The sequence below is a fragment of the Rhipicephalus microplus genome, chromosome 4 (assembly GCF_043290135.1).
Source record: "Rhipicephalus microplus isolate Deutch F79 chromosome 4, USDA_Rmic, whole genome shotgun sequence".
NCBI classification, from domain to species: domain Eukaryota; kingdom Metazoa; phylum Arthropoda; class Arachnida; order Ixodida; family Ixodidae; genus Rhipicephalus; species Rhipicephalus microplus.
In genome coordinates, this window is record NC_134703.1 from 101,680,879 (window position 1) to 101,705,428 (window position 24,550).

Here is a 24,550-nt window from a genome sequence, read left to right on the forward strand (position 1 = left end):
AAGGATGTCCCAAGTAGGCGGCACTAAAGCAATAGTGCATCAATGCAGAAATAAGGACGATCCGGCACTGATCACAGGTTCAACTCTCACGAAGCAAAGAGCTTTCTTCGGTTCTTGAAATAGTTGTTGCGCACACTAATGTCGAAGCCCCTGCAAAGCCACCATTATGATTCAGAAGGCCTGCGGGGTCTCAACAACATATAAGGCTTCATTTTTTGTCATAATATAGTTCTGGAACAGGTAATGAGCATTAACGCAATAACGTTTACACGCTTAACTAAAAAAAGAATGTAGGGTATCCACCGCAAGCCTTTTTCATGTAAGTTTGGACCACAAGCTCATTTTATATATTCTCTAACGCAGTTTCAGGAATGGGTTCATATTTGCACATTTTTTTTTTTACAGCGAAATTTGTTGTGAATCACAACATGCGTCACGTGCAGCGCCGCAGTTGTTCACCGCCGCCGGTGTCCATAACCAATATCCGGCAAAATAAGGAAAAATAAAACTCAAAAACACCAATGGCAAAATGGCATTCGAGCCCGGGTCTACTGCATGCCAGCCCAGTATTCTACCGCTTAGCCACGCCAGTGCTTGAGGCTCGGATCACAAATTTGCCTTAGGCAGGCTTGATGTCGGGTACGTAATTGCGTGAATATGAGTAAAAATAAAGTATTTTAGAACAGCAAAGGAACAAGAGGCTTCACACAATGCGAGTTCCGTAATGAGTGAATCGTCCACTGCTCCAACCCATTACAAACGCTTATTTTTCATCACCTATTAACAGTGGCACATACTCACTTCAGGCGTAATTCATCGCCAACAGCCACTGCATGAAAAACGAAATTCGTTGCAAGTATTTAGTGGATACCACGCTTCTCCGAAGAGTGACAAAGGATGGCATAGTGAATGCCTGCCTGTTATACAGTGATTAATGACGTAGTGGGTACCTTACAAGTGTGCTTGCAGCAGCTACCCACAGAGTTAAAAAAAGAAAAGGGGTATTCAAGGCCGCTCTTCCATAGCGTTCGCTGTGACAGTGCTGCGCGTTCAGCGCAGGCCTGGTTTTTTTTTTTTTTACTTTGGACAAGTCAGAAAAAAAAACGTCCAAAATAGCCCCATGTAGTAATGACCAGCGACAGCATTCCTCACAAAACACCCATCTCTCATTATGCCAGCCACAGACCACACCACCAATGCCTTATCGAAATATATCTCAGTGTCATCGGAATAAAGTGACGAAATAGGCACGAAAATAGTTATTTAAAACAATTATGAATGAATGCAAGATATCGGCCAGCATTGCTTATTTTTCTTTCGAAGATATCTGATGACGACCCTAATACTCGACTGGTAGTAGCGCTCGCACATCGGCGTTACTCTACCCAGGTGTATTCCTTTTATTAAACTTGTAGTTAGTGCACTGCCGGAATAGATCTCGAAGGATACACAGAAAGCAGCCGCGTGATTGAAATCTGCTCCACCAGGTGCCGCTAAGACCATGGCTTCTCACAAAAGTGCCTGCTTTTTCAATGAACTCATTCATTATTTGACTAAATTAACATACTCATTTAATGTACTCGTGTTAATTTTTATCAATTATCCCAATAGTTAGTTGGTCCTTATTTTAAACGAACATATTCTCCGATATTGTATGTATCTAACGTAACCTCGTTTCAACCAGTACCACAGATTTCTAACCAGTTTTATTTTTCGGATACTTGTTTTCCTGCATATTTAAAAAACCGGAAGTAAGTGCTCTACCAGAAGTGCCTGAAAAATGACTCTCATCCAGTGTTCGGGCTGAGCGCTGTTGGCTTACAAAGAACTTAATGAGACCCGTGAGCAATCCACTAAAACAGACTACCCGCACTTACACGTCGGTTGGGAAGGACAAGGAAATCCTTTAGCAGAATTTGCTTGAGAAGCTCGGGCTCTGCCACGAACAGTGACGGCTTTCCACTTTCGAACATGCTGCCAATGCAAGAAAAGAGAGTGAGTGAATTACAACATAGCGCATAACTATAGAGCAACAGTGCCTGGACAATCAATCACGCATCGAAACGACTGCCGTGTGTTCATTACAAAGAGAGACGCATGTATGAAAAGTATGACGTTCGGCGACACTACTTTAACCTAGAGACAAAGCGCAGGCGCGTCGACGTTGGCAACTGACTGAAACAGTAATGTTTTTACATGCACGATGGCGACGTATCGAAATTGAGAGCCCCGAGAATTATTCATAACGTGCTAAATCTTCCGAAATTAATTTGTTTGTGCTATTTAAATGCTCTTTTCTGTGCCCTGTATATATCACTCAAGGTGGCCATATCAGCTGAATGGCTGAGTCTCTCAAGTTTTTTGTGCATGCTTATAATATAACGCACACAATGCGCCCCAGCACCGGCGTATAGGTCACAAGTGCAGGTTACAGAAGCACCGTAACTGATTTCGCTCTTTCGCTACTGCATGTGAGTTTCGTCACAAGGTGAGTCCACTTCATTCTCAAGGACATCGGTGTCACATGCAGTAAGGTTATGTTTTGTTATGATCGGCCTCCTTGACATGGCGCCGCTTGAACTTGAGGCGGTTGCGGGACAGCGCTCACAGAGGTGAACCACAAGCGACTTGAACGACACGCTAGCCGTACTTGGAATTTCGCGGCGCAGCCATCTCTCCTCGTAGAACCCTTTCAGCTGACCTGAACGACTGGCGACCCATGAAAGGCTGTTTAGTTAATAGCTTAAAAAAGGTGGTTATCTCTGTACGTCTCTGTTCGTCGGAGTGCCGCAGACAATAAGCCAAACGACGGAGAACCGTCTGCGGAGGCATTTCCCACGTTCTCCGTGGTGCCCAATACCACTGTTTCCACACGTCGTGGTCTGCCTGGCGCCACACACTCATCACTGCAACGGTCTGCCGAGTTGATTTCCACGTGGGACTCAATGTCTTCGTGCTGTGCTGTGTCTATAGTGCGGTGTGCAGTGTTTTCTGCCTCGCCATGGGCTGAACTGGGCGTGCCTCTTCCCCCTTTTATGGGTTGGGAAGGAGGCGGCGTTTCACCTTCCCCTTTCGGGGGCGGAGGTGAAGATGGCAAAATTTATTGGACTGTCCTGGCCTCCATTGTTTTTTCCTGCAGGGAATCCTGGGAAGACCAGGACACAAAATGCGAGCGTCGAAGCGCTCCCGACAAGCTCTCACAAACTCCCAGAAGCTACCATCATGCTTTCATCGAGAGGTTCCATGATGCTACTCTCATCATGTAATAACAGGCTACCTGTAAATATTGTAATTAAAAGTCACTGTTAACAGCTCCGAGCTCCTCTCCTCGACATCTCCCCGAGACTCTGGCTGGCTCCGGTTCTCTGGGCAGACCCCTGATTACATCAACTTCTTGAGGCTCGATCACGCTCAAGGTAGATCAGAAGAGTTGGGAGCACGAAATGCCGTACAGTTGAAAGATTTTTGTCTGTTACTTTTTGTTCAGCTAGTGCTTTCTGTTCGGATAGGCACACACATACAACTCTCCCCCCAACCTTGTGCACACCTCCTCCGATATGTCAAAATTGCATGTGATCGGTTCTGTTATTTTCAATAGCTGTTTTTTTGGAGACAGGTTGATCTCTATATCATCTCAGCTACTCCATTTCTATAAATTCTGCAGTGCATCAAATCCTTCATCTGCACCCTCCACCCCCCAATTGCACTATATTTAATAGCCCATGCCCACGTGAGGACGACAGGCATCAGCATAAGCTCATTCATAACATATTGCGCGCTAGGCGCCGAAAGATTTCGTCGTACTTTGACTTTATATGAAACGTCAGGGCGACTGCAAGATTTTTTTTTCTTGCAATGTCGAGCAAATCGCTATTGCAGTCATCCAAGTGCCTCGTCAACATCTGACAACGCCACTGATGAGTTAGGTTTAACATAGCTGGGCCCGAGAAGACCAAGACAACGGCAATGAGGACAAACACCTCGTTTGTGGAACAACCCCACAGCAATACTTCTTCGCCCCTACGAAGCTCTGGCAGTTTGGAGTCATTCCACTGAATAGACTATATTTTTTTACGATTTTTTCGTCAAAGCAAGCAAAGCCAACATGCACTCAAGTATATCTCGATGTCATTCAGTTTGATAAACATTTATCGATGATTATTTTTATTAACAACATGCCGATTCCACTAAGTATGACAATCGCTTTTTTTTTTCATTCATCGGCTAATAATACAATTTCGCTTCTTCCAACAGCGCTCTTACCGCCATCTTCTCTCAATTCAAAGCTGCCGCTGATTGTACCTATCATGTTACGCCTCTTATTCTTACCCGCCGTTGTAGCGTGTGTCTTTTCCCACGCCAAATGTAGCGTCCTGTTGTAAACCTAAAGGTATTATGAATAAGTGAATCAAAAGTAGGGCGATTTGTCCTTTTTGAAAGACAGATAGACAACTTTGTTGGACGCAGCAATCTGGGGAACAGGTCCCCGCCTATTTCAAGTCACAACAGCTCAATGACAAGAGCACCAGGTAAGTAAGCGACCACTGCCGGTGTGGAGGGCCCACACATAGTGCGCGCAAGTAAGTACGAGTGCGTCTCATCTGCCCTCTAGATAGGCAATGTTCCAATAATAGAGGTGGCTACGTCCTTGAGGCAATGATATAAAATCTCACTTTATTAAGTGGAACACGCAAACACAAAAAAAGCAATCGGGCAGATATTTCCACTTTTTTTCACATTATAAAATATTCTATGACATGCCTTTTTAGGTCAACTCACCCATAAACTCTTCCGTACTTCTTGTATCGCTCTAGGTCCAGTTCATGAAAGGGCTGCGAGAAAAAAAAAAAGCCTATAGTCAATATTGTCGGCATAACCTTTTCTATTCCACTTCCATAAACTACGTTACGTGAGGTTTACACGCTATTTACGTACAGCACACATGAAAAACGTAAAAAGTAATTTCGTTCAGTGGCCGTCATCTGTGCATTTCTTCTTTGTGTGCGGCTTGACGCCTTCCTGAACAAGGCAGGAGAGACGGACAAAGCCAACTTTGTGCACAATGGCCTTTATTTGTTCCGTGAACAGTACTATGGGGCCGCCCTATGCTTTGCCACTTAACATGAGCTAAGATACTGAGCGATGAAAACTTTAGTACGCTTTTCTAGAACAATGTGGCCTGGAACGCTATACATAATATTACGTAAAATGAGATAGACGTGACTCTTTGCGAGGGTATTTCGAGTGATAAAAATGTAGCACAGTAAAGGACGAAATTTATAGCAAGCCTTATGCATTCAAGTTATAACGGGGTGAAAGTTTAACATTCAGAGTGTGGGTGTTATCGTCCAGCTGCGAAAATAATTACATGATTACGCGGCGTGCTTAACAACAACTGGAATCATTTTCGCTCCATGTGGTTCCTTAACGCGCATCTAAATAGAGGTAAGGAGTGTTTTTTATGCTTTGATTTCACCCTCACTGAAATGTGGCCCCTGTGTTTAGCAAACACGCGCACCCGTGATTGGCAGCTAGAACAACGAGGCAGCCATGACGTCGCCACAGCCGACCTTTAGCAGTATCAGTAGAAGGCTGCATAACAAGTTTATGCTTTGTAATAGTGAAATTAACCTAACGCGGAATAAATCTATTCTGGTTCCCCAGTAACCCTATACGGCCCTAGCTAATGAGCAATACAGTGAAGAGAGAGAGAGAGAAAGGAAAGGCCGGGAGGTTAACCAGGTATTGGCATCTGGTTTGCTACCCAGCGCTGGGGGTGGGGAAGTAGGGGCAAAAAAGAGGGGGTATATAGAGAAAAAAAAAACGCACGCGCACTCATACGAAAACGAAAACACACACAGGAAGGGTGTCCTAGCTACAACCGTTCAGTAAGGCTGGTCAATCGCAAAAAGTGTAGTAGCGCTTTCAGGGCCCTCTTTTGTGAAGTCGCATCCTGTCGATACTGCAGAATTTCCTGCTCCGACAGAGGTTGATCATCTAATTTGTTGAGTTCCTTGCGAAGGCATAGTCGTTGTTTACTATACGCTAGGCAGTCACAAAGAATATGATGGATTGTTTCCTCTTTGCCACAGTGGCCACAGGCTGCGGTGTCAGCCATCCCAATGCGGAAAGCGTAGGCGTTGGTAAACGCAACGCCCAACCACAGCCTACATAACAGCAATACAGCGAAAATCTTTTCGATACCTTCTGCGTGATCCTGAGCATTGGACCAAAGAGCAGGGCGTAGCTTTCGTGGGGAACATTTTGCTTCTTCCAGTGGTTTTTGTAGCGGGATACCCAACTGCAAAGAAATTGAAATATTTGCTGCAAGGCATTATGCAAAACGTGGCATCATACGAAGGCGGCACCCCTACCATTGCAAGTCCAAGTTGTCGGTGTTCCGGCATGACTATGACTATAATGCATATGCCAAGAAATCGAAGTATAGTGCTGGGTTCCACTCACCGAAATTTATTCTCAAGAGCCACAACAAAAAGGTCACCATTATGAAAATTCACTGATATTTTTGGAGTTCTCGAATATCTGAAACACCTGCGAAACGGAATGTTTGCCATTCATTCATTCATTCATTCATTCATTCATTCATTCATTAAGCAAGTGATTTGTTCGTTCATTTGAGTTTCACGAACGAAGTAACATTGGCGTGATGATTAACGCATCAAATTACGATGTGATGATGTAATCACAGTACTTACATACATTCGCGGTTGTGTAAACTAATGTTTCAAAGGAATATTTTAAAAACAATAACATGAAGGGTCCAAATAGCTGGCACACTACCGAAAATGAAATAACGCCCAAAGCGGAAGACAAAAAAGAGACATCATTTCATCCAGTGTTTATTTCTTAATTATAGATGGCTGCACCATCGTCCAGGAAGCCTCCATGTTGCAGTAGCAGAGCGGCGGGTAAACGAGTTCATAACATCATGTGTGAATGTTACCTGCATACCACACGCGTTTTCGGTCATTATTCTGGCACTGAGGCGAACAATATTGTGGCCGCGTCTACATCACATTGATTTAGGTTAAATGCAGCTGCGAATGTGCTGAACTGACTTCATCGTAGTCGCCATGGTATAGCACTGGCACGTTAAGAAGTTGCGTCCACGAATTCCCGTGAAACCTTTTATTTTGTATCACGCTGGTTTAGTAAACTGTAAACTAATAGCACGTGACCGCACGCACCCAAGTAAATCATAACAGACTAGCTTTACCCTTTCTTAAACACGGGCAAATCCCAAATAACGCCCCCAATTTCGTTGCACAAACTGAAATGACCCTTTGAATATTTGTACCAGCACTTCGATCTCACGATAGCAGAACGCGAATGTACGGACACTCTCGCGTCCGCTAGCAGCACCGTATGCCTCGCTGTGCGAATAAAAATACTTAGTAGTAACAGTTTTTAAGAAACGCAATGCAGACTCATAGCATTCATGATCTGTTTCAACCAATGAAAACGAATCTCTCTTGGTAACTGTTTAAGGATTCACCAATCACAATACAGTCTGAAACCGTTTTTGCAATAATAATTTTCATTATCTCCATAGTTTGCCACTAGCAGGCCTAAAGCCACGGCGTCGCTGTCTCCTAAAGCGGCCTTTTTTACTAAAAAGGAATCCGTAAGGCCCCACGAATCAGACGAGTCAAGTGTCCTGACAAAAAGCTGCACAGTGCTGCCGGCCTGAAAGCGGCGATCTTTTTTCGCCATCGTCGGTTTTGGCAAGGCACGAAGCGATACGTATGAAGTGGATGAGGACGCTTCTGTAGTGGCGAGAATCCCGCTTCCATCGATTGCGCGCCACGGCCAAACTAAACGTACAGGCAGCGCCATAAGTGGCCCCAAGGTCACGAGGCGGGCGCGATATCACGTGTGTGCAGCGACCACGCTGTAGAGTGACGAAACTACCGTAATGTCACTCGTTTTAGTCTCCGTTATTTCCAACCTCGTACGCTCGAACGAAGAAGGTGGAAATCTGCCATGTCAGCGTGTGCACTGTAAAACCACGTGGTGCGATCGCCGGCTCGTGACGTCAGGGGCAGGATTCAAAATGGAAGACGACTGCACTGTTGCAGCCGTGCACTTCATCGTCACTGGCTTTCAGGGTGTGGAATGCACCTCCGCCATATTGGCTCTTTTGTTAGCGTGTGCCACAGTGATGTCGTGTTCAGCAGCTGAAACAGGCCACGTCATTACATCGCATTGTAGCGTTAAACATTGTAAAAAGTACTGCTGTGACATTATATCAATGTTCACACAAGAATTAATGTGCTACTCTGTCATGTCCAGTGCGTTGTTTCATTGAAGGCATCTCATTTCATTCCGTTGAGCGCAGACTCGCCGGTACGAGCAGCAAGATTTAAAGAAAACACCCGACACACGATTCACCTTATTTTACGTCGTAGGTCGGCAAAAGCCGCACCACCCACAAATATTCAAGCGTTTCTTTCAAAAATGCGTAGCGAGGACTGGTATGTACTCACAAGTAGAAAAGCACTGCCAGCGTACATAACAAGACGACCCAGTCCGGTATACCGAAAAGCGCAGCCATTTCAGTTCAGGGCCGCGACGAGTCTAGTTTCCTCTGAAGAAAATCCGGCTCTCTTCGCCGTGTAAACCAAAGGGCAACTGAAAAATATTCGTGCGCGAATGCGACATTCGCAGCGTCCCGCCCAGATGTAAACAACATGCGCACTGGCGGATGCGCCGTTGCTATGTCCCTCGGTTCTCTCTTTGGTTTTTCTGTTTTCATGCGGGCCTCTTTTATTATCATCACAATGACGACAGCACAATACGAAAAGACGTTGCCTTGAAGTGCTGCCATCTGTTATCAGCGAAACGTTCCAAGCAGCCGCTGCCGTTCTTGTCGTTTCGCGCGCGTGTAGAGAGTGGCGCCGTCTGCAGCAGGCATCAAAAAGCAGGCACCGGCGCGGCAGTTCCAAAACAGCATAATTAGGGCTAAACCCCTATACCCTGCGTCACTAAAACCAAAAAATGACCGCAGGCAACAGACAACGCGAGGGACGCAAAAAATCATCACTGCACGTCATGGTGACGGCACAAGTTGCCAAAATTTGTGACGTCGTCTTGACGTCACTAGGACCTCATCACACGACAACGTCGCTTTGCAAAAAGCACGAGGGCTGCAGGAAACCTCCTCCACCGGAAGCAGTGCACAACCACGTTCAGGGCACTCTTTCTTTATTTTTACCTTCTTCCGTTTTTTTTTCTGCCTTTCTTCCCTCTCTTCAGTTCAATTTATTTATTCCTGTTTACTTATTCATTCCGTTTTCTTTCTTGCTCTTTCTGGTTCTCTTCCTTCTTTTATCCCTTTCTCTCTCTCTTTCTTTCTATTCCTCGCTCACTTCTTTTTTTTTCTATTTTTATGCGTGGCTTCGCCTGGGCTACGCCAATCCGGGCCCTTGAAGTGCTCTGCCTTTATCGTCGTCGTTAAGCGCTCGAAAAACAAGAGGAGGAAGACTTCTCTTGGGCGTTAGTGGCCATTCAATGTGCTACAGATGGTTACGCTATGTGTGGGTTCGCCTGCGTTACGCCGAGCTAAGGCAGCATATGACAGCCCGGTCCCTTAAATGCTTCGCATTCAAAAATTGCATTTATAAAAGAGATTTCCTCCTATGAAAAAAAGTCTCAATGTTATCTAGAAATCGTTTCACGTTTGCTGTTCTTAGGAATGTTCAATGAGAGAGTAGATGAGAAAAAACGCTAGAAAATACAAGAGCACGCAGACACGAATGTAACAGATATCTTTCATTATTACTGTGACCTTCAGCATCCCACATGTTTTTCTGCGTTTATTCAGGGCTATTTGAAAGTCCATCTGTAGTTATAGTTAGTCGTCCTTTTAGCGACTCCTCAAAGGACGGTGTTATCTGTGTACAACTTCATGAGAAACCAGACCAAAGAACACTGTTTTTTATATTAGTATAATACTAAGGCACGTCACTCGGCTAGGTGGTTGGGGTCCATCATTCATATGGATATAAAGCACCACGACAAGGACACAAAAGATTCACACACACACACACACACACACACACACACACACACACAAAAAAAAAAACACGCACGCACGCACACACGCACACGCACACACGCACGCTCACACACACACGCACACACGCACGCGTGCGCGCGCGCGCATAGCGTTAATTAGCAATGAATGTTGTACAAATAGCTTGTATCATCACAAATAAAACGTTAGTTGCAAGTGATAGCTGTGTGTGTCTCTCTCCTTTGAGTCCTTGACGTAGTGCGCTATGTCAATATGACTGATGAATGAAATTACCACTCGTGAATCCAGAACTACGTTAACAGTATAGGTCAGGAAGGACCGTTGGTAGACAGCTAGCTGCTCTATACAAAAAGTATATAATTCAAGATACGTAGAGGCTACACGTTAAAAAAAATAGTCACAGCTTTGCCGCGCAGGCGAAGCAATGAACGTGATGGCAACGAATCGGAAGGTCACGCGCAGAATGGCAAACAGATCGAAACGTGTCTCACGTTTCTCACGCACAAAACGCACAAAGGACGCACGAAACATACTCACATGTACAGATTAACGCGAATAAGCGTCTCAGTTGTTACTTCACTGTGTCTGAAAAGCGCGCCCTTTTTTTGCGAACGGAGGCTGTGCAACGATTGCAGTGACGTTTGTGCACCCCGTAACTGCAACAGAATCGCTCCAGTGAAGCCCAACGCTAGCCAAGGTGTGATCCTCCCTACCGGGTGACAAGGGCGCACGAGAGATCATCCACTGACCACTCCCCTCTTTTCCGCGTGCCAAAGTACGCGTGATAAATGAGAGCCGCCACGCGCTCATTGCGCCATCTTGCTGATAATGCTGAAAACACGATACCCCCCCCCCCCCCCCACCACCACCACCACCACCAAAATGCCCGCCGACAGTAGTAAGTGGTAGGTATAAATACATTGCCGTTTGAACGTTCGAGGGTGTTCCTCTCGGTGGCTTGCTGGTTAACGCATCGCATTCACTACGTGGAGGTTTCACGTTCGATTATGTGCGCCGAACTCTTTTGTCTAAATTTCTTTTCTTCCTTGCGTTTCCATACATAAATTGATTGATTTGTGGGGTTTAACGTCCCAAAACCACGCTATGATTACGAGAGACGCCGTAGTGGAGGGCTCCGGAAATTTTGACCACCTGGGGTTTCTATACATAAAGATACGTATACATATACAATGAATGACATCGAAGCCCACGCCAGTGATGAAATACAGCCGAGAGTGTCCATATCATTGCTATCAGAATAAAAACAAAAAGAAAAAAAGCTTCAATTTCAACACGTCATCGCTTCCGACAACAAGGTGACAATCTGGTGGTTAAACTTATAACATTCCAACTTTCCACACAACCATGATCAGAGCTGGTGCTAACGAACACTGCAGTGGAACTATGGGCCTGCCACACAAAGAATGGTGCCACTAGAGCTCTGTGTGAGTTCTAAAAACCATTGGCTGATGCCGCGGCCAACTACTCCACCAAACTTCGGTGATTTTTTACAATGTTATGGCCTCACACGTTTCTTCGATGGCCTATAGTGATTCTGAAGCTTCATCTCTAGTGTTTTTCCCCGCGACGTGAACACGCCAACACTATGTGTCAAAGGATGTCCAGTGCTTTCAAGGACCCAGCGTAGGTAGGAGATTCCTCTATACGGTACATTATAATTGCGCGAATATTCCCTTGTAGACTGCGGGATCATTGTGAGGTACCCAAAGTATATACAGACATCTCGAAACACTATATATATACATGCTGCAATAAAAAAACGAACTGCGGACTCACAAAGGAAGAAGCAGTACTCTACTCCCTTGCAAACCAGCAGCTTCGAGCACGCGTGATTGCCGAATGCAGCACATTTCACCTGCACAGTACTTTTAGCCTTAAAGAAAGAAATAAACAAAATTTACTATTGACTCTTATGGCAGCCCTTCACGGGTTATTGAAAACGCCATCCCGTCCCTCATGAAAAGCTGGCGTTTGCGATCATAACCATCTCAACAACTTGTTCATAATCGACACGGGATCAAGTTTCATTCGATACCGGTTCAGTGTGTCATCATGAGACACGAAGGCAAGAACTGCGTCCAGCAGCAAACTTCGCGGTTTCGAAACGCGTCCTCTAGCGATTACCCCCCCCCCCCCCCCATCACTCTTTGTTGCGCCTTCGACTAGCGCTTGATCAGATACAATCCGATATAATTTTTAGTGTCACTCACGACTGTGCATAGCTTTTACAAATGCCCGCTGTTCTCACGGCGGCATTATAGATAGTGGCTCGCACAAGGCCTTTGATTTTGACGGAACCAACCACAGCACATAATCTTATCTGCCACCATTTTTTTTTTTTGGTCAACGAAAGATCTTAAGCACCTTTTTAAGCAGACCAACTGCGAGTTCATGTACACCTAACAAAAAAAAAAGAAAAGAAAAACTGGCGAAACTTGCCCTAAGCATCGCAGGGCTTGAAACAGGGAAGCTGGGTGATTATGAAGACTGACCGGAATGGATTGCTTTTAGGTTGCCCTTAGTCGTCGCAAGGCTTTAGTCAAATGTAGCTAGGTTGTTTGTAGCTTTATTTTCAGCGCTGAGAGGTTGGTGTTAAACCGCAAACAGTGACACGCAAGACTCAGAACGCAGGAGACAAAAACTCGCGCTGAAACCGAGCCGTCGCACCTCTCATAGATCCACAGGCAGGTCATCGTTGGCGTTGGCCTTCCATCATTTCGGGGCCTTCTCGCAGCCGCTATTGACTCTCCCGTTCCACATTATTCTCTCGTTCTTCATAGTACTGGGGGTCTTCGGCTCTCGCCGCTCCAATGTTGTGTTTTCTTCCCTTGTATGTTACCAGTACTGAGTAGTGGGACTTGTTCAATGTCTGTTCCACACACTCATTTACTACGATGATAGTTTTCAGACAGGCCACACACACAAATGGAGACCGGCTTAAATAACTCTGAAGTTAAAAAAAGAACTGTTGTACAGCTTGAAATTCACAAAAACCATCTGTATGTACACATAAAAGAACTAGCACTGCCTTGCACTTTTTTAAACATTGTCTTTGTGGCCATGCTTAACATTTCTTGGGCCATGTTAGCTTGACGTAGCGTGACTGGGCCAACAAAGCCATATTTTAAGGCAGATGGCAACGTCTCGTACTTATAGAACAATCGTTGGCTCTCCCATTTCTCTTTTTTGCACTCGATCAAGAAGTTACCATGGACGGGAACTCTCGGATAAAGAAGTGAATACGTAATTTTGTTGCGGGAACCAATCTGGAAGGAAGAAGAGCAAGTATATTCGCATCGATCGTTCTACTGCACTTGACGCACAGAATGGAAATGTTTTATCACTCTGGAAGAAAATACATGAGAGCTTATCAGAGATTTCGCATATTCATTTCACTCTACATCTTCTACGAAGACTTCCTTGTTCGTCGCACAGGCAATCGTGATTTTGCCCACTTTAAGACGACTCCGACCTAGATTTGTAGGGAGTACATCACAATACTCCTTGTTCATACATGCCTGGACAGGCCACAAAACTGCAAAAGTTTGAATATCTTATTCGACATTTGCATAACCGTACTGATACGCCTCCGGCATCATGACGGTTTCCTACGTAAAGGCAAAATAAAACCATAAAATTCAAAACAACCTAAAACAGCCTTTCTTTAGCCGTCTATTACTCTGTCGTGCAGTCGATAAATAGAGTACGGTGGGACATTCACTGCACTTGGAATTGGTAGATGGATTTCGATATTCTGGAGCTTAACCCCTGAGAATAGCACTCAAGTGAGAATAGAAAGTGCGGACACGTATAATATGAAGATAAGGGAAAAAAACACCCTCGCAATAACTATGCTAATGCGAACGCTCACGAACGGTGATTTGTAAAAGCATACGGTTCCCAGTGTCTAAGCCATCTTTCTCTCATTTAAATGACTATAGCTTCTCCGTACTGTTTCTCTGTACAACCAATTCTCCAGAGCAGTCAGAGTGGCCTGAACCGGAAACCATGTCCAAAGGGCACAAATATAAGGCGGAGAATGGGAATGATAAACAGGAGACGAAGAGGGGGGGTCCCCGCGTCTTCCGGCATCACGCAGCGCACACGACAGCGGGTGCCGTGATGTTTCGGAAGCTTGAGGTATGAACGCGTGCCAAAGCAGTCGTGAATCTCCGACAGGTGGCACGATGGCGCGATGAGAGGGCGCTTATGCGAGAACCACAATGGCCAGTCACTCGAGCGGGTGGCTGCCAGCGTGCCAGCGCCTGCGCGCCATTCACAAAGAGTCAGTAAGGCGTGTTGAACGTGCGGTGGTACGGTGGCCACGCCACGTGACGGTGGACCGAAATAAAGAATAATGATGACATAAAGGCGGAACTACGAGATGACAAGAGAGATGGAAAGAATGAGAGTGGAAAGGGGAAATAAAGAGGAAAGGTTCTCGCCATCTTTCGTATGGTCTTCCAGAGTCCCCGACCTGAGTTGAGCTCAGAGTTTCGAGCGACTCCTCGCGAAACGTTGTTGAGCCTACGTTTGCTGCTTTCCCATAGTGCGTCACGATTAGCGTGAGCCTTGGCTGAAGATCGCTCTAAGGCCATACGCAGTGATGTGGACGTGACCTGGAAAGGAAACGCAAGGAGCAACGCCCAATCCAAGCCCTTTTCAGGAGCTAATACGAGACCTCGTTCAGTGCGTTGATAGTTTCAGTGCCTGAAAAAGTTTGGCGTTGTTCTAAGAAAAACTGATTAATTTTGTTGTTCTTTGTTTTTGTTTTTCTGTGCGCGCACTATGAACAAATCTTGTGAATCGTCGAGGATCGCCATGCATCAGCAGCATATCCGCCGGTGACAATGATATTGGGATTTTAGTGCCCGGTACGTGCTTGTGTTATAAATGGTGACATCTGTTCTAAATGGTGACATCTCTCCAACCACGAAGCTGATGAGGCGACGCTCCGTGTCCCTTGCCACGTCGAAGAAAGCCTGGTAAAAGAGAAGACGTCAGCGCTGGAAAATGCGCATCACTGAGTCCATGTAAGTAGCGAAAAAGTCTGGCGTCAGTTTACTAGGCAGTGATGTGTTGTCTTCCGAGTCCTATAGCCTGTTGTAGTTGAACGAAATTAGCACGCTTACGCAAATGCCACAATCATGGTTGACTGATAAGCGCTCTTGGCAACCTGAAAGTATTTATAGTGCTATCAATGTTTCGCAAACGGGAAAAACGGCGGACGGTGCATTACCTGAGTGCGCGAACGGGCTCTTCAAACTCTACAATGTACATCCCGCCGCCGTGGTCTAGTGGCTAAGGTACTCGACTGCTGACGCGCAGGTCCCGAGATCGAATCATGGCTGCGGCGGCTGCATTTTCAATGGAGGCGAAAATGCTGCAGGCCGTGTGCTCAGATTCGGGTGCACGTTAAAGAACCCCAGGTGGTATACCATTCTTCTACCATAACGACGTTACGTTGAAAAATTGGCTGCATATTCACGAAGTGAATGCTGATGATTAAGCGAAGCTTCATTGACTAAATGATAAACTATATAAAGAATGTTTAGGAAAATCTTGACTTCTGGTCTACTTTTCAATCATATGCGTGCTATTTACACTCTCTAGACGGTATTTCGCACAGATGTTTCGCGTCAGTTCTTTGACTAGGGCATACGGCGAGCATCAATTTCAACGGTCGGTGTAAGGGCCTAATGAGCTTCGCTCAAAACGTTATTTATAATTAAACCGGTGTTCGAGCGATTACGTCACGTGTGATTGCCCTTAACCGTCGCCTCGCAGCCCGTGGAACTCTCAGCCGACTACGGTTTGCATTGAGTGCGGTTAAGCTGCTCGAGTTACGATAGTTCTAAAACACAGTCCTGAAGCATTACAGAAGGTGACGTGATTATGACATTATGCTTCTTTTCTGACCACAACAGCCAAGCAAGAACAATACGAACAGTGTCAGCAAACAATTACCGAGAATTTTCGTTAAATCACATACCGGTTTTCTTTTAGACGATCATACATTTTAAGACAAATAGTCCTGTTCTTATTGTGTCTGAGCTGATAGCAAGGATTACAGGAATGAAGTAAAGCGAGATAAATAAACAAAGCCAGTGCCTGTTGCAGATGTGTTTTACTTGCGGGTAAAACGGTATTTAAAAAGAGACTTTTGAAGTGTTGCATAATTTTCTGCGCAATGGCAATGCTTCTTCATCAAGGTTACGTCGTGAGCAGAACTGTTCAACGAACACGTGGACACCAAAAAGAACATCCATATGTGACCACATCATGCTTCATTTTTTTTTTTCATTTGAGAAATCCCGTAATAGAATGAAGCAATATGAGAGACTCTCTACTGTGCTGAAACACCCGCACTGAATGATGTTTACCGAGTTGCGGGTTGTAGCATTGCGACAGGTGAAATGACCGAGAGAGTTTTTTTTTTTTCGTCGCTTTGAATATATAGCCGTAGCCTGGCCTAAAATTGGTAAGTGTTTCCTTCAAAGCCGACAGAACGCTTTCACTTAGTTAACACAAGCGCATTAACACAAGGTCCCAACCTAACCAGATTCGTGGTACCATTTTAGGTTTTACCTAATCCACTGACTTCCGACCCTGAACGAAAGCATCAGTGTGAAGCAACATCGAAATAGTTCAGCGCTCAAGTTCTAGCTAATCAATCTCTTCAACATGGCTTTCTTTTCTAGCTGTTTTGTATTTGTTGACATCGCTCTTGGTTTTTCATCATAAGTGCCTGCGGTAAATTGGTGAAAGCCTTCGTTCGCCTTGCGTAGCATATAACTGAGCCTATTCTTCTAATATGGCGGAGCCGACAGGGAGAATTTTTCTTTTGATGTGTTTTTAAATACGGTGATTACTATATAGCCGTCAGTGGAAGCTTTGCGTGACGTGTTAGTGTTTTTCTTTTTAAAATTGCTCGGCGTTTTCATACCAGAAATTACATACAACTGGAGGGCCATTGTTCATGTTTTTTTTGGGGGGGGGGGGGGCATTTGTTTCACGATGCGAGTGACTTTTTACTAAAGCTAAAAGACAAACATGCTAAACTCCGTCCTTCCCACGCGCACGTTTACGGTCACATACAAATAACCTCCCAATCTTTTCTGCACGCTTTGCTAACACCTTCAAAAGACCAAAAGTGTTAACTGAAACGGAACAACTTCACCATGTAGAAGTCGTTACCACATCGTTAGGGCATGTTCAGATTACGTGCTTTAGGTATATACGGATCATCAGTAAGTATCGTAAGCGCAAACGCAAGCAACGTAATGACCTTGTGCCGATATTGTTGTATTTAGCGCAAATTACGTAACGCTTTAGGCGTGAATGTTGGTGGGCCTGTGACTTATGGTGAACTGCTATCATGTACGGTGTACGAGTTCTTACTGTTCCCTCCATCAATAGATGTATATATAGTCTGCAGCTATACCTGTTACGTAAGACGAAAATCTCATTTGCGAAAGCTGTAGCACAGTTCAAACCACTACTATTGACCTATACAAGGACTTCCAGCCGACACTACTCTAACATGCCTCAAATTGAGTGGCGTTTCGCTCATGCCCACTACTCCTCACGTTTAAGCAGGCCCCATACATTTGTTTTTTTTTCTTACTTACTTACCTTCGTTTATCTGTGAATGCCTTGCAGAGCTTCTGAAATCCGTTGTATGGAAAGGGCTGAGGAGTGCTCAGTGAACGCATTCTAAACTCAACAACGTTGCAAGCTGGTCAAGGTGGAACAAGTCGTCCATGAACGTTAAGCGCGAACACGAGATACAGGCCTGCGAGAGAACAAAGACGAACTGTTCATTTTCTCGCGCTCAGTACTTTAAAGGGACCATGCAACAATTTTCTTATGTCATAATGTAATAGTAAGGTCGAAATTGGGATAGTTGGTAATCCACCTTAACAATCAATGCAGAAGGGAAGGGACAAGAAAAAGAACAGGAAAAAGCACTGTCTTACAAGTCATGATTAACTGAAAAAAAATAACGCACATGTATACATATCTGCACACCTCATCACGTGAGTGCGCACAAAGAATCACGTAACCATCGTCAACAGACTAGGCAGATATCACTAAACGGACATGATGATACATGATAAGAAAATACTCGAAAATCAACGAAAGCATATTACTGGTATGTCCCAAGGTTAATGCTGTCAAGAAAAGCTAGTTCTTTTGGGGTCATGGCAACCGAAAGCTTGCTGACACAGGTACCCTTTGCGATAATCAAGGCCTGAATGATCACTTTGGTTTGATTGTTTGCGTGCTTGGCCAAGACCCTATAGTGTGGTCGAACACGGAAGCGCAACCTCAATGAGAACAGTGCTGGGCGAGGAACCCGCCATTTCTTTTTGGTACTTTCAAATGGCGCTCTTCAAATCATGTGTGTCTCACATGCTCAAGGTCCGGAATTCGATCCCAGACAGAAACATTTTTTTAAATGCGAATGCGTTTCTTAGTTGCGTTATGTCAGGCGCCTGTCGGGATCCGTCAACCACCCTCTTCCATAGCAACAGCTGCAGACGCGCGCGTCCCTGGCACCTAAAAAAAAAAAATCAGTAAATCTATCAAACAAGCAACTACACCGAGAACCTAAAAAAGCGTGAATTCGGTTCTCTGCTGAACATCAGTAGAAGCTCATGCCGGCGGAAAACTTCACCTCTTGGCTGTTTCTCTCCGACGCTGTTCTTCGCTCTTGCATGTCTGCTTCTCTGTCGACGTGTTTCTTCGCGTCTCCCACTGCAACCCTCCTTTTCTCTGTTTTTTTTTTTGTTTCCACCGAAAGAAGTTCCGATGCGCACAGAATTCTGTGCGTGGTTGCACGTCCGATATTTGGATATGGAGCGTTCCTGGCCGGACGACGCAGTCCGAACACTGCCTCGGGGCGTAAGGCTTAGCAGGTGCGGCTCTAAGCAAGCAGCACATCTCCCTAATATCGACAAAATGTACCTGATGATTCAGTCTCTGAAAGAAATCGAACAAATTGATCACTGCTGTCACAGATTGTTTACTGCTGTCATCACAGTGCGCGGGTAGCAAGAGCAAGTACGGATCGAAGCGGGCAGTCACTTTTGCATAGGTGCTGCCATGTTGATTTGTGAACACAGTTTTTGGGGGTAACCTACACATGCAATTTGCGTAGAAAATAAATGCAAAGAATAATAAACAAACCATGAATCCCCAAGGCGTAGAACACCAAAGAAACGCCAACTCTACCCAACCATGTCAATATAGAGGCACTTGTATGTAAGAATATGTTTCGCTGCGCAAGCGTGTGTCTTTCTTATACGCCGTAGCTTTGGTAGAGCTGAACCAAAGTAAGGAAACAGAGTGCAGAGCTGAGTACGCATACCTCGTTTCCCGTGACAGAAAAACGTCATGTGCGGTGAACTGTGTTATATACTGCACAGTGTAAAAAAAAAATGTTCGGTTCTCACATGCGCACCACCATTATGGATGCAACGCAATGAATTCGCATTTCCTCACGACCCCCTTCGGGGAAGGGGGCGTTTTTTTTTCGCCTTGCTTTCATTTCTTGCGATTTCTTTTTCTTCAGCCATAAAGACTCAGATTGCACCCAAAGTGATAGCATCAGCTTTGTTGTCTTCTTCCATAACAGCCATAAAAGAGCACCATGGTTTTCAGCCTCCCGAGAGCAGACTCATCGTTCTGGTTTCCGTGGTGTAGTGGTTATCACGTGCGCCTCACACGCGCAAGGTCCCCGGTTCGATCCCGGGCGGAAACATTTTTTTTCTAGGCGTGCTTTCATAGCTTGTATTTTCTTTTTCTGTAGCCATAACTACCTAAATTGCACCCGATGTCATTGCATCAGCTTGGTTATCTTCTTCCATAACAGCCATGAAAGAGCACCATGGTTTTCAGCCTCCCGAGAGCAGATTTCGTCGTTCTGGAGAAGAGGAAGAAGACGCCGCACCGATCGGCTGCGTTCCAAAATACTCTCTGCTGGTAACAGCGTATCGGCCAACGGCCGAGGATCATCGACTCCGTTTCATGATGAAGACTCAAGCTATAAAGTCGTCCTGCCACGTCTTCCAACCGGTAACGATGTTTTGAATTCCGTTTTCCTTCATGCCGACTTGAGTGGTAGGCCGTACCGTGCCCCAGACTTCCGTGACGCGCTGCTTAAAGTGGTGAGCACAGCGGACATTATTGGAGTTGGCCAGTATCAAATGAGCTATGTATGGATGGTTACGTGTGCAAACAGCATGGCGAAACAGAAACTCGTCGCTTGTGGTGAGCTCCGTGTAAAAGGGCTGAAGTGCATGGTGCTAGATCCGGAGACCAAGAATGTTAGGCTGAAACTACTTTGGCTTCCGCCTCATCTTGAATCGCGACGTGTTGAAGAGGCGTTCCAAGCTTACGGCGTTGTGAAGTCCGTTGAAAGAGAGGCATGGAGATGTGCAGGAATGGAACAATGGATGACAACAAATAGAGACGTTGCCTTGGAGCTCAAGGACACCATCACTGTGAGCTCAATACCACACCTTATGTCAATCTATGGCCACCAATGCCTCGTACTTATTCACGGTAGGCCTCCACTGTGTCTTCGGTGCAAGCGAGTGGGGCATGTACGACGACAGGGCAAAACACCGAGGTGCTTGCAATGCCAGCGTTTTGGTCACTCGTCGGATGCCTGCGTGTCGACTTATGCCAACAAACTCCGTTCTGGCCAAGGCACAGAAGACCAACGTCTCGATCATCTTATGGATGTCACTGAGGTAGTTGATGCGACAGGAGAAGCAGCGGGAGGAGCAAAAGGTGACTTAAAGGAAGCGGAACACTTGTCCATGGATACCCTTGGCACGCAAAATAACACCGCTAACGACGCCAGTGAAAGCATAAATGAATGGAATGTTGCTGACGAACACCACTTGGAAGGCCTTAAGGACAAGCCTTCTGACAATGAGGAACAAGAAGGAATGGATTGCAGTCAGACAAGGAAGCGTCAGGCACCGGTCACCGATGAAGCCACAACGAGTGCGCCAGACACGACAGAGCAAGTGTCTTCGTGTGGTCCACGTGTCACCTTCTTCGGGGACCGAGAGACGCGCCGCCTATGCCAGCGTCCTGAGGAAAGTGCTCCTAAAAAGTGTAAAAAAGGTAAAGCCACAGGTTGCCTTGTGGCTAAAGGTGACCTACAAAAGTAGTAAGATATCAAAATGGCTACCGCGCTAACGTTTCCCATGTGTGTAGCGACACTCAACGTACGTGGCTTGAGGAATGTAAGGCGTCAGTGGCAGTTGCGCCACGTGCTTGAGCAGTACAACATTGATGTACTTGCAGTGCAAGAGACTAAGATTTCCGCTGCTCAAGACACCGATCTTGCACTGGAAGTTTTCCGTGATTACAATTTATACATCAGCCCAGCACGTGGTGCATCCGCTGGATGCTTTTTATTTATTAGAAAGCACTTGAATCACATTTTGACGTCACTACATGTTGATGGGGAATGACGCCTCATTTGTTGCGACTTATCTTTTCATTCCCATAATTGGAGGTTTATCTGTGTCTATGCTCCCTCCAAAGTGAATGAAAGGAATTCTTTTTTCCTTTCTTTAACTTCGCTACTAAACACTGACAGAACTTTGGTAGTTTTTGGAGACATTAATTGTGTTTGTGACGCTAGAGATCATTCATATATAACAAATCGTTATGATGCAAGTGCAGCCTTATTGCAGAAACTATTGAAAGACCACAGTTTAATAGATGTGGGAGCGCATGCACCTTCCACGGTGAGGTTCACGCCCTTTCAAGGCATCTCTCATGCTCGGCTTGACTGTGTATATGTATCTCTAAGCTTATGGTCTCACATTCATAATTATGCTGTAAAGCCCATATTTTTTACAGACCATTGCTTGGTCACTGTTTCTTGGGGTCCTAAAAATTTTCGTAAAACCCCTCTAAACTGGGACCTATGGAAGCTTAACGTACAGTTGTTGCGCGAAGATTGTTTTGTTAAAATAGTAAAAGAATCGGTACAAGAGGTAACACAGTGTCGACAGCTACCAATTTTCGCTCAATGGGAAAGGTTCAAAGAAAGAGTCAAATATCAGGCAATTAGTATTTCATGCGAAATAGTGCAAAGAAAAAAAGCTGAAAAGCGCTATCTTTATGAATTACTTCATAAGCTCCATACTTTTGAAAGTCAACAGCCGGGATTGTACGGGGACGAGATAAATGTGATTCGAGCACAGATACAAAAACATGATACAGATTTATACAGAGGAGCTAAGATTCGTTCCCGTGTTACCCATTTCACTGAAGAGGAACCCACTAAAAAATCCCTCGGGGATGAAAAGAGATAGGCACTTTCTAAACAGATACTGAAAATTGAGTCGCGGGGTTCCCTTTGCACAGAGACATGTGAAATAAGAGCCGCATTTGAAGATTATTACAAATGTTTGTTCACCGCGGCTGAGCTTCAGGAGAATTTTGAGGAAGAAGCTAACCACTTCATTGCCCTTGTGCCTCAGTTACAAGATGATGATAGACTCGCTGTAGAGGGGCCAATAACCGTAGAGGAAATTAGATTTGCAATAACAACGTTGCAGAAAAACGAAACTCCTGGCCCAGATGGCCTTAGTGGCGAATTTTACATAGCTTTTCAGGAACTTCTGATACCTTTCCTTGAGCAACTTTTTAAAGAGGCTTATGACCGTGGTGAACTTCCTCCTTCTTTCTATCAGAGCCATACAACATTAATCCCAAAAAGTGCTGATCCTAACGCATTAAAGGGAGTTAACGAATACAGGCCTATATCGTTATATAACGTTGACTACAAAATATTTGCTAAATTGTTGACAAATCGGCTACAGACAGTGATTACTAAATGTGTAGGTGACCACCAAACATGTGGAATTCGTGGTCGCTCTATACAGACAAACATTCATATTGCACGTTCAGTTCTTGAGTGTATAGATGGTAGCATGAACCAAGTAGCCCACCTTCTATTAGACCTTGCAAAAGCATTTGATAAGGTACAGCATGCTTTTTTGTTCCGGCTCCTAAGACATCTGCAGTTGGGTGATGTACTATACAATGGTATCTCACTCTGTTATAAGAAGTGCACAACTAGGCTAATTGTAAATCGCACACTTTTCAATATACTAGAGTTAAATTCATCTGTACGTCAGGGATGTCCGCTGTCACCTTTGCTTTTTGCAATTTATCTGGAACCATCATGTTTAGGTGTGCTTCTAAAGTCCAGCATAAGAGGCTACCGATATGATGCTGAGGAAGTTAAAGTTCTAGCTTATGCAGATGACGTTGCCTTCTTTTGCGCTGATAAACCCAGCGTTCAAGAAGCAGTCAACACTACTTTACGTTTCTGTGAAGTCGCTGGCGCCAGCATAAATTTTGATGAAAGTAGTTGATTCTGGCTAGGCATGTGGGCTACAACTCCTTCGGTCTTCGCAAATATTCATTGGAATGCGACTCCTATGAAATACCTTGGTGTGCCTCTCGATAACTATCGTAACAGCGGCCCACACTGGACCGCTGCGATAGCTATGATCCGCCGAAAGGTGACAACATGGCACGGACGGGAGCTTTCCATTTTTGCCAGAGCGAAATCGTGCAATATATTCCTTGTATCGAAGCTTATTTATATTCTGCAGGTGTTGCATTGCTCTCGAGTACATATTCAGGCCTTTCATAGGATATTTGCCTGCTTTATTTGGAGCTCTTCCTGGGAACCCATAAGAAGAGACAATCTTTTTCTTCCACTCGAAAAGGGTGGCCTCGGCCTTGTGCATTTGTTCGTGCGACAGTTGGTGTTGCGATTTTTCTACCTCAAGGATGTGTGCCACCCATTTCTATTAGCGGTTCTTCGTAACCGTCTATGTTACCACCTTCCTTTTATTCATGTCACAACAAGCGTTGCTAAGGAATTGCCGTTGCGGGGATTCGTAAAAGAAATTGTTAATACTGTCAGTTTTTTGAAAGCCAGGTTTACCTTAGAGTATTTGTATACTATTGACAGAACAAAATTTAACTGCTGCACTTGTGAATAATCTTTTCCCCGAACCTGTTTATCAAAGCCATTTTCGCTTCTGTCTGGTCACGATGTATTATTTCGTGTTCGTAGAATGTGTACATCTCCTTCAGCGAAAACATTTTTTTTAAACTGCACACTTCCACGCTGCCAGTGAAAACGTGGCTGAATGAAAATTTAATATACGTACCCTGGACAGTGAATTGTAGACTCTGCAACCAACCTGAGACTATAGAGCATTGTTTTATTCATTGTCGTGATGCTTTTAATTTTTGGGACATTCTAAAAAGAACGTTAAGAAAAGAACTTCCAATAACAGCCCATGGTATTAGGTTCCTTCCGTTCAAAAAGAGGCTGATTGATAGTACTCCTTACGACTTGTTTATGTTGTTGGGACTTTATTCATTATGGAAAAGTCGCATGATCGATAGACACGC

General features: G+C 44.9%; 2 protein-coding genes and 1 non-coding gene across 3 annotated transcripts in view; 2 read left to right on the top strand and 1 right to left on the bottom strand.

Moving 5' to 3' along the window:
• The window catches only part of LOC119185482 (uncharacterized), a 78,827-nt gene extending 70,106 nt beyond the window's left edge, over positions 1-8,721 (bottom strand). Inside the window, exons 1-5 of the mRNA XM_075893137.1 lie at positions 8,508-8,721; positions 6,466-6,552; positions 6,205-6,301; positions 4,780-4,832; positions 1,878-1,974 (exon numbers count right to left, since the gene is read on the bottom strand). Coding sequence (XP_075749252.1) covers positions 1,878-1,974; positions 4,780-4,832; positions 6,205-6,301; positions 6,466-6,552; positions 8,508-8,575 — 402 coding nt within the window. The 5' untranslated portion in view covers positions 8,576-8,721. The remainder of the gene's footprint in view (positions 1-1,877; positions 1,975-4,779; positions 4,833-6,204; positions 6,302-6,465; positions 6,553-8,507) is intronic.
• Positions 8,722-14,301: 5,580 nt separating this feature from the next.
• On the top strand, positions 14,302-21,267 carry LOC119169260 (uncharacterized). The gene is made up of 2 exons (XM_075893138.1): positions 14,302-14,363; positions 19,956-21,267. Exons 1-2 carry the CDS (start codon positions 14,302-14,304, stop codon positions 21,265-21,267), a joined length of 1,374 nt encoding a protein of 457 aa, XP_075749253.1.
• Positions 19,772-19,844, top strand: TRNAV-CAC (transfer RNA valine (anticodon CAC)). The gene has a single exon. It is a non-coding gene; the product is annotated as a tRNA-Val (tRNA).
• Positions 21,268-24,550: the final 3,283 nt, after the last annotated feature.

What these genes read in the sequence shown, in the direction of transcription:
- LOC119169260 (XM_075893138.1), top strand. Translation starts at nt 14,302, where the DNA reads ATGGCCAGTCACTCGAGCGGGTGGCTGCCAGCGTGCCAGCGCCTGCGC. An exon ending in CTGCGCGCCATTCACAAAGA is followed by an intron (nt 14,364 to 19,955) that starts GTCAGTAAGGCG and finishes CTTCCATAACAG; the next exon opens with CCATGAAAGAGCACCATGGT.